Source organism: Elgaria multicarinata, chromosome 8 (genome assembly GCF_023053635.1).
Source record: "Elgaria multicarinata webbii isolate HBS135686 ecotype San Diego chromosome 8, rElgMul1.1.pri, whole genome shotgun sequence".
In the NCBI taxonomy this organism is placed as follows: Eukaryota; Metazoa; Chordata; class Lepidosauria; order Squamata; family Anguidae; genus Elgaria; species Elgaria multicarinata.
Genome location: NC_086178.1, coordinates 21,689,841 through 21,707,104, shown reverse-complemented (window position 1 = coordinate 21,707,104; position 17,264 = coordinate 21,689,841). Strand labels below are relative to the sequence as shown.

At 41.8% G+C, this 17,264-nt stretch overlaps 1 protein-coding gene across 4 annotated transcripts in view; it reads right to left on the bottom strand.

The window, feature by feature from the left end:
• Nucleotides 1-17,264, bottom strand: part of TNIK (TRAF2 and NCK interacting kinase) — a 343,273-nt gene that overhangs the window by 20,141 nt on the left and 305,868 nt on the right. For all 4 annotated transcript variants that reach the window (XM_063131980.1, XM_063131983.1, XM_063131982.1 and 1 more), the window contains 3 exons: nt 10,944-11,128; nt 5,972-6,098; nt 251-415 (listed from right to left, as the gene is read on the bottom strand). In XM_063131980.1, the coding sequence (XP_062988050.1) occupies nt 251-415; nt 5,972-6,098; nt 10,944-11,128 (477 nt within the window). The remainder of the gene's footprint in view (nt 1-250; nt 416-5,971; nt 6,099-10,943; nt 11,129-17,264) is intronic.

The following is a 17,264-nucleotide window of genomic DNA, read 5'->3' as shown; positions in this document are numbered from 1 at the left end:
CTGCTGCATGTCAGAGTTTTGTGGCTACCATTCATGGTAAAGGTTATATCTAAACGTGTCCAACAACAGATGGATTATTAGAGAAATGCAACTCTGCTTACAATGATAATTAGAGAATGCAAGCTGAGAAGAGGAGAAACAAAACCCACCAACAGCTCCTCTTTATAGCAGGATGTTGGCACTTAAACAAAGCAAAATTGAAGGGAGGGAAAAGAGAACATATTTATCCAAGGAGAACCCTGCGACCTACTTCTGCCACGGAGTCCATCTCTTGCCCATGTGTGGAGACTCGCCCCAGGCCCTCGGTCGGCGTGCCCGCAGGTGAGTGGCTTTGTTGTACCAAATCTGGAAGATTGACGTGGCCAGCAAAGCCATTGCTGGCTGCATGGCCAGAGCGCTTTTTGTCCCCAGCCGTCTGCAAAGACACAAGTTATAATGAAAAGAGAAGGGAAACAAAACAAAACAGAGATCCCATATTAACCCACGGACCAAACCAAGCGCAGACACCAGCACCTGAATTGGCCGTCTCATCAACAGGCAAACTCAGCAACCAGCAACATATTTACCCTGATGGAATCAAGAGAGAGTGCAACAAAGAGCAAATTCAGAAGCCAGGGGCTCTGTGCTCATTCAAACACCGAAAAAGACCAGTTATTATTATTTTTAATGCTATGAGGCTAAAAGCACATTTGGGACATTTCTGTACTATTTATACCAACTGTGAATGCTATGAAATGTGTGACACAATAATCATATTACAACTGAATCAACACAGGTTTTCTATTCGAATCAGGTATTTTGCAGGACCCCGTGTAAAAAACACCTGTGGGAATGTTGGGCGGCTGCCAACCACAGCATGGAGAAGCCGACTGTATAATCCTGGAACTGCGATGCAATTGCTGTCCACTCAGTCACCATGATTTCCTCCCTCACAGTAGTAGCCATGTCATAATGGAAGAGGACCTACTTTGCATGCGGAAGTTCTTAGGTTTAATCTCCAGGTAGGGCGGGAAAAACTCCTGCCTGAAACCTTGGAGAGCTGCTGCTGCCAGTCAGTGCCAACAATAGATGGGCCAAGGGTCTGACTCAGTGGAACGCAGCTTCCTATGTTCCTATCATATAACATTACCACGGTTGTCACATGCATATAGCCTCTATGTCATGGGTGGGCAACTTGCAGCCCACCAGATATTTTGGCTTACAAATCTCATTGTGCCGTATCATTGGCTATGCCGATAAGGCTGATGAGAGCTGTGGACCAAAACATCTGGAGGGCCACAAGTTGCCCACATTGGTTCTGTGTGATTCTTGTCCACACCACAAACTCATTGGCAGCTCCCATGGGCAACTGTGAGGGATCTATTGCATCTCTGAAATGGGCCACAGATCTTTTTTAAGGAAAAGCTGGTTTATGCCTTGCCTGTGAAGATGCCTTGAGATGCCAGCGTCATTGGGTGAAAATCCTCATTTCAAGATATGTGATGGTGGCTGGCTGGCTTTCTGTTTCTCCATGGCAATTTTGGTATGGATATCAGTAAGAACGAATTAGATCACTGGCTTTCATGGGCTCTCTAGAACTAAAGCCAGACTTTATTGGACTGTGTCACTTCTGAATACTGTTAATGTAGTACAGCACATAGAAGAGAGGCCGTTTTCTTAAGCTGACTACATATTTTATCCACATAGGTTTTTTCATTCAATTTACAGGGAAATACAAAACTGGTTTAATTGCCACATGTGAAAACAGCAATAGAGCTAGGGTAGAAAACACATCTGCATTCAGGCCCTGAGGCTCCTTTCATACATTCTTCAGTCTCCTAATCCTAATATACCAGATCCTAGGAATACCAGATTTACAATTCTAGCCCTTTGCCCCAAATGGGGGGAAATCATGTTTCCTTACCGTTGCTTCTCCGTTCCCGCATTTTCCCCTCATTACTTCCTCTTCTGCCCGGAGGGGAAAGAGGAAGTAAACCAAGACCACACGGCCCATTCAGAGGCCGTTTTAATCACACTGCTTTTTCTGCACATAGCAGGAGATTGCGGCATACTCCGTTTTAAAAAAGAGTCGGATTAAAAGGGGTCTATTTTGTGATGGAAAAGCGAGCGGAAGGAGCAGGAGGCGTGCAAGAGGTGGACGTTGTATCTAAAGGACATGCACTCATCCGTAAGTGGGCAGTAGTGAGGGTGTGATACAACGCTCATCTGATGAACCTCATTGTCAAGGGATATTTGTAGTAATTCCTACATACTGCTTGTTACCACACTGTTACCTGCTCATGGCTTAGGGTGAGTTTATACATGCAGCCAAATCAAGCAGAAAAGCTGTCCTGGACTGTACTAATTCATGGGTGAATGCTCCCCTTGAAGGAAAAAGACCTCCTATACATAGAAAATCAGGAAGAATGCAAGGCTGAACCTTTGTACCTGGCATCTAACTTTCTATCTGCAAAGGGAAAAGCACATGTGTTGCATCGCATGTGTAAATTGATCCAAGAGGCAGGCTGGGGGCTACCTCTTAGTGCCATAACCTAACTTTTCTATGTTGGGGCTAGCTAGCTCCCAATTTTATGTCCGTCCCCCCACCCTGAGAAGTGTTGCCCATGCAATTGTCCCTTTGGTGAGTGGCTGGTAAATTTAGAGAGAATAGCATGTCAGATTTGATCCTGCCTTCCAAGTATTCAGTGAACCAATTAAAGTTGTGCCTGCATGCTTCCACCTCCTGTCATGTGCAGGCTTCTACACTTGTATTATGACTTTCTTAAACTTGTTACACATCATGTCTGAAATGGGAAACTGTAGTTTGTTGTTGGACCATCAAACCACAATTTCTCATTCCAGACATAACAGAAAATCGTAGCTTTAAAAAAATAATGGGACAAGTACCAAAAACAGCATGTGAGAGGATGAAAGCTTCGGCTATTGGGCGGTATAAAAATGTAATAAATAAATAAATAAATAAATAAATAAATAAATAAATAAATAAAAGCACAGGTCTGATAAACTTGATCCTGGTTTATTAAGCTAGGATCATTATGTCTAAACCAGCCCACTGGCTGAATGTGCATTAGTAACATGCTCTCAATTGCAGGCAATTAGAAGCTGTAAGGCTGCCAGATTGCTGGCCTGATGCTCTTACTAAGCCTCAGAGGAAGCTGATATCTGGCTTTTCAGTTATCAACTTGAAAATATGTGTAACTATTCCAAAATGAAAATAAAACATTATATAGAGTTCAGCATTATTTTAATAACAATCAAGATGTTACATGACCTTTGGTGATGTCCATTTTGTGCCCCTTTCTAGGTTGTGCCTAGGGCAGGTGCCATTTCCTCACAAACCGATACGCTGACGTAAAAGCACAGCCGATACCTTTTGGCACAGCTATCAAGTGGCAGAATGTCTTATGTGTTCATGTCCCAGTTTGTAGAACTTTATGCCAGTGCTCACTTTTCCACCCTGTGTCCTTTTCAAACTGGCTACAATAAGTTTATGTGATTCAAGACAACAGTGGACAACCTCGGCTTCTCCCCCAGCACGGATTAATAGATCTCTCTTTGTCCTGACAGGCACGCAAAGCTCACATTAGCATCAATGAGGGTTATATGCCTCTGCAAAAAGCAGAAAAGCCTCTTCCGTCTGCAACTGGGGAAAGGCTACATAATCCAGCAAAAAACAACCTCACTTTGTTCTCTCTTGTCTCTACAGGCAACTAACAAAACAGACGGACTTGTCTCGATTGCAAAAAATCACCACTGATGCTTCTTTTGCTGAATTACAAGCCTGGCAGAAATTGTCAGCAGCATGTTACAGCTGCAGCAACCTGCTGTTTATGTCTAATGTGTCACTTATTAAGGAAAGGCCCAAGCAGGGTAATGTACCCGAAAGAGATTACCCCAGGCTGCATAAGCAGCATCTGCCACATTTCTTAAACTCTCAATCTAATCAGGTGGCAAAGAATGATTTATGTAAAAAAACTAAAAACAAACAAAAAGGAAATGCAAATATCTTCTATGGCACTCATCACAGCATGATTCTTAAGGTGTCTCAGGCTTAATGTCACATTCAGAGCCTTTTGCAAACGAGTTGTGCATTAATAAGGCACAAATCTACTTTTGCACATAATTTTTCTCCCCAAGACAATGAAGTGCTCTCTTCACTTTTCCCGTACCACTAGGGACCAGTTCACATTTTATGTTAGTCCCATGGGAGACCTCCTTTCCATACTTACCACTTGGATCATATATTTCATAACCACACGAGCAGGACCAGAGTCTTGTTTCCTTCCCACTTGAAGCTTGCTCCCCCCTCCCTGGGCGGTTCTTCCTTGTGTCATTCTGAATTACCAATCAACAAAAACTTGTTTTGGGGGAATGAGTGGTGGTTACCTTTCTCCTTTTGTTTTCTTAAAACAGGTGGGAGATCTCTGGCCTATGGGCCAGATGCAAAACATGGCACCTTTGGATCTGGCCCACGCGAGGATTAGGCTTAGGGTGGGGGGAAAGATTCTATTTGCCTGAATGGAACCTTTTCTTTTAAGATTAATTCCTGCATGAAATGGGGTGGGGCATGATTTTCAGAGGGGAGGGGAGGGCAGGTGGGGATGAAAGGAGAGGGAGAGGAGGGGGAAGAAACAGAGAGAAGGGAGGAGGAAAAGAACGGAATTGAGGCATGTGTGTGTGAAAACAGATGGATGGGGTGTATGTGAGACAAAGAGTTTGTGAATGAACTGGTTTGCATTACATGACAACCCACCATGGGTTAATTTATCCGTGGGGCATTTTTCATTGTGCTGGGCACACACAGGTGACATTTTTGCATGGCACCTGTGGGCACCCAGCTTTCCATGGGTTGCGAACACAAGCAGCGGGGTTGAGGGTGACACAACCTTCAAATAACTGTAAAACAAGCCAAATGTCATTTGAGGGTTGTCTACCCTCAAACAGCTCCTGCTGCCTGGGTTTGCATAACCCATGGCAAGCCAATGCAGTAACCCCTGCGGATAAATTTACCCACGGTAAGCTGTCTCTGCCCACCTTGCCTTCACTGCTGGCATGTGTCTCATACCAGATTTTCCTAGAGGGAATGTAATCTGTGATTCCCCATCCCTTTCTTAATAAGTCTTTCCTAAATGTAACCTCCTGTCATAGTAAGGTTTTTCTCCAGCAACTTGGCTAGCCTACCCCCTCTTCTATAACATGGCACAGTTGCAAATGGCCACCACTAGCAAAGCACTGAAGGATAGTAGTGTTACCTCTGCAGGAGGGGGCTTTTCATTTCATGGCTCTTTGATTTTGGTCTGCAAAGGGTTAGGGAAGGTATCCTTGGTGGTGAGAGTTTTAAAATGTAGGTAATGGCATCCACAAAGTATTATGGCTTTGCCTCTTTTTCAAGTTCACTAGAGATTTCATTCAAATGTATTCATGTATTCAGTGTGACGGTTTTCCCACATTAATATGCAAAATTACACAAATCCTTAAAACAAAAAGTATCCCACACATGCATTGGCCCTTGGGTTGACTTTACAGGATTCTTTCTTTCTTGTCTCCCAAGACATTGCAATTAGGGTATTCATATAAAGAGCTACAATTAAACTAAAGCAACTGAGAATCTTCAGCAGATGGCTTAGAAGGAAATTAGTGCAGAGGTGTATGGGCCAGGTTTCAGACTCACTTCCTACGGTGTAAATCTTGTGCAAGTCCTTCAGATTAGGAGTTTTTTCTTGTTTTAAGCCAGGGTGAAAGAGTATGAGAATCCAGGAACAACCTTGCAGTGTCCTACAGCATTCACTGCTGTTTACAGTTTGGAGACGCCTCTTTTGTTTAGATGTTATAATTATATTAATCAACCACTAACAAGCATAGCTTCATCAATCACTTTGTGCTCAGAATACACAATGTAATTATTATTCATAGCTTAGAAAGACAAAACCACTCAAAGATGTTCCATGGAAAATAGTTAACACCCACTTACCTCCCTTATCATTAAAGTCCCTTCTCTTGAAATATTGCTAAATGTATCGGTATGGGATGGCTCGAGACCATGGCTTGACACCATTCCTAGGTTGTAGGCCTCGTTGTTTCCCGAAATTCCTGTTGGTCTGCAAAATAGAACCAGTGGGTGTTTACAGAGCTAAAATAAGGGGGGGGGGAAGGAAAAGTATCATTTTGGGCCAGGTGTTGATTCCCCATGATAAGTGGGTATAACTGGACAGTAGACCAAATGACCACAGTGAAATTATTGTTCTTTAAAGATTAATGCCAACATACATAAAAATCCAAGACATGAAGTTATTGAATCCTTTCTCTTACACTAAAATCTTGATATCTTTCATCCTCATCTTCCTTTGACTAAGGACACAAATAAACATGATGCATGTTTATGGCCCGCAATGGCAACCCTGCATCCACTTGCCCCTTCTCTCCCCATACTGAAGAGGGAAATGCAGGACGTGACATTTGCCCTGCCCCTTCCTAACAGCATCTAGTAATGTCAAGTGGGGGTGGGAAAATGCAAATCTGACCATCTCACTTAATGTATTCTCCTCATTAAACATGATGGGGAAAGGAGAATTGGACAGTGGCTATTTTAATGTCAACCTTGAGATCCATATCACATCTGGTTCCACCCTAAAGACCAGAGCCCACATTATCATTCCAGAGAGATGCCACTAACAGCTATTCCCCTATGTCAGGTAACATTTTTAAATATTCAATGTGCTATTTGAATGTGTGCAATACAGCTAAAGACATGCCTTTCTCCCCACGAAAAACTAATACCAAAACTTTCTGCATGAATTTCCTCTTACATCTAACAGGAGGTGGAAATATGAGGCCGGGTTAGGGATACTCCTATTGCATGAGAAAGTCCCAAGCAGGCAATACTTGCCATAGTAGTAGAGCGGCTTAACGACAATTTTGTGCACATTGTGATACAAGTGTGAAATTTGGTATGGTAGCATTTATGACAATGTAGATTAAAATGAGATATCAGCCTTTTCTGTCTTTTCCTAGAATGGGGAAAGTCTGGATTATTTTCCCCAAGTGAATTTAATGCACCCTGAAGCCTCTGTGTAGTTCTGCCCTCCTGCTTTTTCCTTTGCTGGGGGCATGTGCTGTAAGGGAGAGCTTGCTGATGAAAGGGGAGGGTGGGGCGGTTCTCCTCCTCCACGTCTTTCAAACCAAGGGGCTGAGCCAGTGTAACATACTTTTGCTGCTCCAATCCTACCACCTCCTTGCCCACAGCTCCCTTATTTTTAAAGATAAACAGATTAAACTTGGGACCCTGAGAGCTTTTAAGTAGGGCTTTGGGTATGCCAAGCTTGAATCAGATCAGTTCATCCCTTGATTTTTTAAGGATTTTAAATCCCCCCCCCTTAAGCCATTGTCCTGATAGTCCACCAATGCGAAATTCCACCTGTTTGCCTCTGCGGAAGATCGGTTTTCCTTTATTTTGATAATGTTGAAAAATGTGTAAAATGTGACCTCTGAAAGTTTCAGGCTTGCAACACAACGTGCAAGACTGGAACGAGGGTGAGATAGTGCATCTTGTTGACTTCTCAGACAAATGGGTAGGAATAAAACCTTTATATCTCGACGAGGGTTGCTCCTATGAAAAGATTGTTAATGACTTTTTTGTAGCAAATTTTATGCTCTTTAATTTTGTATTGACACATCTTTTCTGTGAGATTACAAATAATAGAGTTATTGTGCGAAAACAGGATTTTGGCTGCCATTTTCCAAGATGGCGGCCGTTACGATGATTTCCCAAGATGCCCCTATATCTCATTTTAATCTACAGGGTCATAAATGCCACCATACCAAATTTCACACTTGTATCACAATATGCACGATTTTTTTGCTAAGCTGCTCTACTACAGGAGGTAGTTTTCAATAGCATTCTTATGGCAACTATTCTTAGGAAGAGAAGAAGAGCCATGCTGGATTAGACTCAAGGCCCAACTAGTCCAGCACTCTATTCACACAGTGGCCAATCAACTGTCTATGGGATGGCCATAAGTCCAACAATAGCACCCTCCTGCTTTTGTTCTCCAGTAACTGTTGCACATAGGCATACTGTCCCCAATGATGGTAAATATATCACCATCATGAGTAGTAGCCATTGATAACCTTTTCCTCCATGAATTTGTCTAATCTGCTTTTATACCCATCCCATCCCAGTTGGCGGCCATCACTACATCTTGTGGTAGTGAATTCCATAGTTTAACTATGCAAATATTTCAGCAATATCTGAAAATAGCAAATTAGAAAGATAATACACAGACCTCACAGGTACATAGCTTCAGTGCACACAGCCCACGGCGCAATGTGAAATTACAACATGCCATATTTTTAATCACATTAAGCAAAATATAAAGAAAATAGCTGCCCAGACTTTACCCATATATATCTGGATGGCCAAAATAATAATAATAATAATAATAATAATAATAATAATAATAATAATAATAATAATAGAAGTCAAAGAACTATGGCAACAGGAAAAGGTCACAATTATTCCCTTAGTCACATCAGTCACCGGCATCACATGAAAAAGTTATACAGAAAACCTTCAGAACTTGGACCTACCAAAATACATCTACACCAACATCCAGAAAGCAGTCATACTTAAAATATGCACAGTTGTCAGGAAATTCCTGAATCTGTAAAAGACAGCATGACTTGACAAAGCCCATCATATCTGTCTAGAAAAACCACCACAAGCGAGAAGGAGATATAATAATAATAATCAGCAGAAGCAGAAGCAGCTGCACATTTATGCCCAAAGGCAGAGAATGACCTAGATAAGGTTTTTAGAAATCTAGATTAGATAATGTTCTAATAATGGCCCAGATATACTGTTGTTTCAACAATATTGTGTCAGTCATCAGAACACTGAGGGACTGTTAAAATGGTATAATAAAATAGCATTCGGTTGTGAATTTCATTAACAAATATTAAAAACATTGGCTGCAAAATGAAGCCCACAAAATCCCAGTGTTTCCTAGCTCTCAGGCCTGTTTCACACACCGAGCTTTTGAGGTCTACTCCTAAGATCTGTAAGTAGACACTGTAATGTGAGAATGAAACAAACAGGTTATTGGAAACCAGCATGTATTATACAGGTACACTCAGTGAAGACTGGCTGTAGCTCGTCTATGAAAATCACATTCAGTCACAAACTCAGGTTTGCTACCCCGTAGTCCTGGCTCAAAATATTTTTTGTGAGAAGGTGTTTTTTTTGGTCAGGACAGCTTCAGTAGGCCTCCTTCTCCTCTTCACTGCCACTGCCATCATCTGTTCCTCCTTTTATTGCAAACATCCCCTTTCTCACCAGACAAAGGCCACTGAAGAAGCAGATGATTGCAACTCTTCCTCCTCTTCACTGCTGTTGCTGTTCACTGGCTCACCCCTTTGGGGCCAGAAAGAGTGGGCCAGTGATAATGTAGGGGCTGCTGGTACGGCGCACAGCATGGTCAAGGGTCTCTTGCTGGAATGTGGAGCTCAGCAGGTGCCCAAGCAGACTCGGGGTCCTAACTGAGAGCCGTACTTGGGGACAAGGAAAACAGTGGAAACATCTTTAGTGTGGAGTAACTTTTTCTCTGTGCGTATGGCTCTCAGTGATGTGAAGTAGCTGGGTTCATCCATAGAGAATTCCTGTATGCAGAATTCTGTTTTTGCCAGAACATTCAAAACAAAACAAAACAATAACCTGCGGGATCAGACTAAGGCCATAGCTAGACCTAAGGTTTATCCCTGGATCATCCAGGGGTCAAACCTGTTCATCTAGGTGACACACAGGGGATCCAGTGCTCAGGCAGGGGCGAACCCTGGATGATCCCAGGATAAACCTTAGGTCTAGCTGTGGCCTAAGAGTCTATAAAGGCCAGTGCCCTGTTTTCTACATTAGCTATCTAGAATATCTGGGATGCTCACAAGCAGGAGATTAAGAAAAAAGCAACTAGAGGATCCTGCTTTGGGCACCAGCTTATACATCATGCTCTTCTAGCCCAGTCTTCCCCAACCTGCTGCCCTCCAGATGTGTTGGACTATAAATCTTAGAAACCCCAAGCCAGTTGCTGGCAAGTTGGGTTGGCTTGGGATTCCTGATCCTATCAGTATGGTTCAAGTCAAAGAAGCAACAGCCCCATAGAACCCAACTGCATTAAACTGTTTCCCCAAGCACACACACACACGCGCGTGCGCACACACACACACACTGTAGTTGCAGCACAAAACTGCCTGCTGCCTGCAACGTGGGTCTGCTACCAAAAATGCCATCCCTGTGTTGAGGTTTTCCCTCTTCTCAGTAAAGCTGTGGGTCACTTATCCTGTGCTGTGAGTAGGAATGCTCAAGGATTTCATTCAGTCTGCATTTTTAAGAAAACCAACCAGATTCCTACTTCTCAGACCAATATATGGATCGGAATGAACTTATCTTTCATTCTTCATACAATGAATGATAAATGCAATATAGTTCTAAGCTCCAAAAAAGGAACAAAATCCATATAAACTGCATATTTCAGGATAAATGCGTACATATTCCAGGGTAAAATGAAAAAAAAAAGAGTATTTTGTGGGGAAATAAAAAAAAATGGTGCAGTTTTTCAAAGAAGACTTGCAGATTATTGCAGAAACAAGGTGGAATGGTTTTAGGAATGAACACATGGGAAATTGACAGAGATCAGAAATGGCTTGCTCTGTCCGTCATACTGCACATTTCCCTACTTCCGCCAGTTGATGCGGAGCAAGAGCAGAGAAACACACACCAGGATAGCGTGATGGCATGGGATAAGTGATCCAACACATTATGGGGAGGGACTTGACATGGGGGGATGCTCTTTCTAGTGGCAACCCTATTGTCGCACATAGTGTGTGGTTCCACCCACAGCTCCAAAGGCACGGTGTAATTATCATGGATTTAACTTCACAAAAATGTGCCTTACATAAGCCTTGGAATGTCACTGACAGGCACGGTCCCATCTTGCGTTTCACTCTCCCCATCCTCCTCCTCCTCTTCACTGCTTTCAGACTCCTCACTGGAGGACGAGTAATCGGTAACTTTCTTCAAAGGCCGGTTGGTTTCTTCAATGCGTAGCTCCCTCAGTTCTTTTGCTAAGGCAGTCAGATCCTGGAGAAGAAGGGAAAACACGGAGACCAACGTGAATTTCATATAAAAGCAGCAGGGGAAAAATGCGACACACATCTGACTGAAAGCTATACTGCAGAGCACAAGCAACAAAAAAGTATAAATTTATAGTATTCTTACAAACATAGAACAAATATAAGACAACACCGCATGTAGCTTTCGTTAAACAAAAATTGGCTTTATGCTTGTTGAAAACTCAACAGCCAACCTGCTAACTTTGTCTGACCGCATAGGTGTGTGTACATATCTGTTTGTAGTCTTATATGTACAGACACAACTCGGTTATACTTGTTAAAAACATGGACTTCAGTCATCATCATAGTAAACTTGAAAACCATGTGATCTTTGGAGGGTATTATTCCATCCTAAAGGCACGCATTTGGAAGTTCCACGAATCTCAATGAAGCTTCACACCTGTACACCTATAACCTAAATACATTTAACTGGAACTGAATGACATTAACATTACTAGGAGATCATTTCCAAGTACTTAGGGCTTTGGATCATGGTATTTCAGCTAGCTGGGATGTTATACTTGCCATGGGAACTAACATCCCTTTGGTGACTTTCTTTCCCACTCACGCCATCCTAACCATTAACTACAACTTATTTAGTACAGCTCACCCTGTGAGTAGGACCTTCATTTAGTGAGTTTTCTTTTCATGATCCACATCGATAGCATGCAGGACAGGGTATGGATTTCTTTCTTTTTTTCATGATAGCCTAAGTCACACAAGGTGCTAAATGTGTGTTTATATGTTTCCATGGATGTATGTGTGAGGTGGTAAAAACTAAACTGGCTGTTTCTTATTTGTTCTAGGGCATGAGCTGAAGGCTGGTATATGTATAGCAGCAACTTTGCTGATCCCAAGCAAACTAAACTACAAAAAACTAAAACATTCTGAAATTAGAATGAATTACACAAATTCAAAATACAATTACTAAATTGCTTGTTACATTCTGCTAAAAAATGGAAGTTGGGGGTGTGGTGTCTGTATGGAATAGACTGGGGACTAAACTAAACATTCATGCCTTTTGCACTTGAGTGGCTTGTTGTTGTTTTTTTTTTAACAAAGCAGGTTCAGGGCTCTCCAAATTGCATCAGGACCACAGTGTGTGTGTGTAGGGGGAAGAAGAGCTTATCCTTTCTCCCCACCATAATCTTGATATGGGTTGACCTTCCCTCACTTTCTATTTGCAGTGGAAGAAGAGCTCCTATTGTCCCCTAGGGGAGCTTTCCTCCTATTGCAAATAGTAGGGTACACACATCCAATTTGGATTGGAATTCCAGGCAGAAGAAAGGGCTATAGTCCTCTTTCCCCAACCCCCCATGGTCCCAAACTGGTTTGGCTCGGCTTTGTTAAAAAAAAAGGATTAAATTCATGGGAGAGTGGGTGTATAATGTGTATAAGGCAAGGGCTTATTGAATGGGCAACAGATCCATGTGAAATTATCAGGAGGACGATATCTTAACAGACACTTGTCAGTCTTTGACACTTTTGTGTCTATTTAAGATCCCCCCTCCCTAAAAATTATAATAATTGGAACTTTGCTCTTAAAAAAAACCCCTAAACCCCCAAGGTAAGATTTTCATTTTTTAAGAGCAAAGTGGTTCAAGATATTCCATAATTTTCAGAGTAGGCATCTAAACCTTCTGCAACAGGAAATGGTTTTGTGCGAATTCTGGTTCCACTCTCAGCCTAAAAGGATGAGAAGTCACTAAAGATATGTGTGCATGTAAAGCTTCTGCAGGTTTTACTATCTGACATCTTATTCTCAGCTAGTTGCCATTCCTCTCCACATTGTTCAAGAGGTAGCTATCCCCGGAAGATGCTCTTTTGCCTTTAGTGAATTAACTCTAGCTACTGCTGACAAAGGTCTAAACATATGGCAACTAAGAACGATATATAAAACATGATGTACGCACAAAATGTGAGAAATAATGTCACAAAGGACCTCTTCAGCTCCAGTAAGTGTAGAGTACAAATGAACTTCCCAAGACCTACATGAATGTACGCATACCCTGCACAGGGAAACACAATAACTACAATAAATGCAGATATTCTGAAAGCTACAGGTGGAAAGGGAAAACAACTAGGAAACTTAAAACGGAAGCCAACACAAAGAGTTTTCAGTTTACTATGACATTGACTTCACATTTATAGATCAACAGTGTAATTTCAAGACAAAAGGCACTACAAGCACCATGTAGAACAAATAGATTTCTTGTAATCTTACATGCTTTTATAGCAATGCAGGGGGAAGCAGTAGGACAAAAAATAAGAAGCATGAGAGCTCTAATTAGAATGGGTTAGAAAAGTTTATTGCATAAGGCATGCACAAGATGAACAAAGCAATTGCAATAGTCAGTCTTACCATTTCTCCCTATATTAGTGACCGAGGGAGCCATCAGTGCATTTGGTCAGAGATAAAGGGTTAGGGAGAAAGAAACTCATTGAAAAAGAAAGCTAATTTCCACATTTTGTTTTGTTCTGTTCTTATGGCCATATTCCCTCTTTGCTGCATTCTACAATGTCCCCAATTTACCATGAAGAGTTGAAGAGGAAAATGATCCTAAAAATGACCTTTACCAGACCCTAAAAAGAAATACTTGTCCATCATAAAAGTGAGCTAAAACCAAGGGATCCAGTCCCAATGTAGCCCTGGATTGATAATTAAACACAAAGAACACTTTAATTGCCATTATTAAGATCTGTGCCATAAAGATTTCACTATCCATAAATCATCAAGGTCAATGGCATCTTTCGAATTAGTTCAGATTGTGTAACGCTGTGGTCTTTTTCTTAAACTTTACGGCAGTACCGTAAACTTTACAGCAATACGGCAATACTTTGATCATAAATAGGGAGATGGGTAAATATTAGAGCTGTTAAGCAGTTGATTTTTTTTCTAAACAGTTAATCACTTGGTCTTTAACTGATAAATCAATTAATTAATAATTGAAAATGAATATATATAGTGCCAAAAATGCATTCAGATAAACTGAACACAGAGAAGCTCCCTCATGAGGCTACCACAATGGCGGTCAAAAGAGTACTGAGGGAATAAGCAGGAACCCACTAATGACATGTGCACTGGAACAGTGGGGGAAGGTCTCCTGCCAAAACTCCTCAGCTACAGAACATAGATGCAGAGCCCATATGTGTGATGCACAGAGACCACAAAGAACAACAACGATATCTAACTGAAAGGCGTACCAAGATAATTTAATTCTAATTCCGCATAGATTAAACCAAATGCCTTATTGGCACTTAAATTGCCCTAAGTTTCACCTAATTAGAGTCTTTTGTAGTGCGGTCTTATCAGAGATGATAAGCCTTTTCACACACACACTTATGGCTTTAAAAGCATGGCAGTTTTGTTCTGTATAGCAAGACCATGATTATCAGTTTATTGTCTTTGCAAAGATGTAGTGCATATTGTGGCCAAAAGGGAACTCCCAGCATTCTTAGTTTGCTGCCTGAGCATCAAAGCCCGAAGATCAGGAAGGAGGACTTACAAAAAGAGAAAATATTATGATGCATGGTTTTATGTAATCTTTCCCATGTGGATTATGCCACTACACCATGATTCCATGATTCCCTCAAGTTGTCTGCAAGAAGAAGCAAGGATGATCGGCTGGGGGACAGATCAACACAGCTGACACACAGCTTCCAAAGTTTGGATGTGCTGAATCAACACACAATGCACTATGGTGGGTTGGAAATGTGCTTAGCTCAAGCCTCATGGTATAATTTCAAGAGAGGGGAGAGGATTTCTATGAGTCACTCCTGCACCGAAAAGGAGTGCAAATGTATTAGCTAATTAAGGCCTTTGCTAGACCTACCTGAAAGTCCGGTCGGGGGAAGGGGCGAGCCTGCGCTGCAGCTAGCGCGGGTTGTTGCGCCCCAGTCCATAAGTCAGACGCGATGGGCTAAAGGAAAGCCCCGTTGCATCCGCCATTTTTTTTCCAGTTTTAAAGGGCCGGGTGTGCAGGAGCGCATGATCAACAAAGGTAAGGTGTTGTTTTTTAAAAAAAGGTTTCCCTGCTCCCCCCTGGCCCCGATCTCCCCCCCGGCTGCAATCTCCACCCCCCCGGCCGTGATCTCTCCCCCTGCCCCGTGCGTGGCTTCTCCCAGCTACGTGCGAGTAAACGTAGCAAGGAAAAGCCATGGAACGGGCTAGACCTTCCGCGGTCCCAGGCTCAGCCCGGAACTGCAGAAATACTGGGCTACAAGTGGAGCCCATTACCCCGGGGCAAGGGAGGGTTGACCCCTGCCTAAACCTGGGATCCCCTGTGCATCATCTGGACGTTCAGGGACGATCCCAGGTATCAGCCCGGACTAACCCCTCGTTTAGCAAAGCCCTAACAATACCTTCATGATATGAAGACCTCTATACTGCTGAAAATTATGTATGTCTGATTAATACCTAGAGCAAATAAGGCATCTGATTCATGAACTGACCCTGTAGCATCCCAAAATGCTGCTGCTGAACATCCCCAGGTATCTACCATCACCACAGGAGAACAAGAGAACCATTCTGTTGTCTGAGAAAATAGGAGAAAACAACTGCCTGTCAGTGTGAGTTCTTTAGGGAGAAGAATGTGTGAAGATAGGAGCTGCCCACAGTACCAGAAACTCTGGGACTGCTTTGGATCTTTTTAAGAATAGAGATTTCTCATGTGAGTTCTTCCATGTCTTGAAATTGTAACACGAGAAACTGTCCTTACATTATTTGTATGTTAAGGATGCAGAGCCCTATATTCAACAAAACTACCAAGTAATAATTCTAGTTTTTTGGTAACTTTGAGCAGCAAGAATCCAAGAATCCAGTGACGTCTTTCTGCTATACTTGCTCTTTCTTTGTTTGCCATTCTCAACTTTTTAATATTTGTTAATTAGGAAAATTTATTTCTAAAGACATATTCTTTTCTTTTCTCTACTGAAAAGCTATTGGGAGGAGGTTGTGAATAAAAGCAACGTACCAGATCGAATCCAAACACTGCTGACTACTGGCTGTTCAAGGACTGTAATCACAGATAAGTGTCTAATATTTGCTTCTACCCTCCAAATAATAATAATAATAACAATAATAATAATAATTTAATTAATTAGAATGTCCTCTATTCTGTTTAGTTCCTTTTTAAGACTACTGCTTGTAAGGATTTGTTTCCACTACCGAGAAACTTTATGATTAACACCTGGCCAAATACAGGAAAATATTTTCATTACTGCCAAATCCTTTGGTTTAATTGCTTGGGTTTTTTTGCTCCTAAAATGAAAAGAAAGCCCAATTAAGATTCAGGCAGCATGAATACACACTTCAAAGTCCAGTAATTGGTGACTCATTCATTCTGGTTGGATTGTTTCTAATTACCTAGAGCAGTACATTGCGCCTCTTTTAAATCAGTTATCTCCACAACACCCCTAATTTGAAAAATAGGATTGTGAAAAATGGACTTGTACATCCTCAGCTACAATTTTAAAACTATTATAGTTTGGATAAAGAAAGTATAGCTTCACTATTACTGCTCACAAATTATTAAAGTAAGAGGCAGAGAGTTTCTATATGGGCCTGAATAGCTAATTTCTTAAGCTTCTAAACTTCCAGTAGCATATGAAAATAATAGTACAAAGTACATTTCAGTATTTGGTATCATGTGGAATGAGAGCAGATTAATATGTTCAAAATGGCTTTGTGGAATGGCCTTCCTCTGACACTACGAGTTCAGAATTATTGATAGATTACATGTTTAAATACATGTTCTACACTGCATGTAGAAAACTAAGGAGAAAACTAGGGTGAATGTTTTCTTGATCTTTTAGGTGCATTTCATTTTTTTATTTGAGTGCCTAAACACTCAGGGAGGGCTGTGCCACATTTTTCTAAATATACCTCACTTTGACACTCTGAGGAGTACCTTTCTTCTACTAACTGCTAGCCTCCCGAATCTCCTCCCAACTCCCTGGGAGTAGAAAAGCCACACAGACTACAGTGGGTAGAAGAAGGAATTCTGCTCACTCTGGAGCACTCCACTCTCCCTTCCCACACATGGCTCATTTGAATCAGGCAGGCAGGCAGGCAGGCAAGGAAATCCAAATTGGTCCGCATGAGG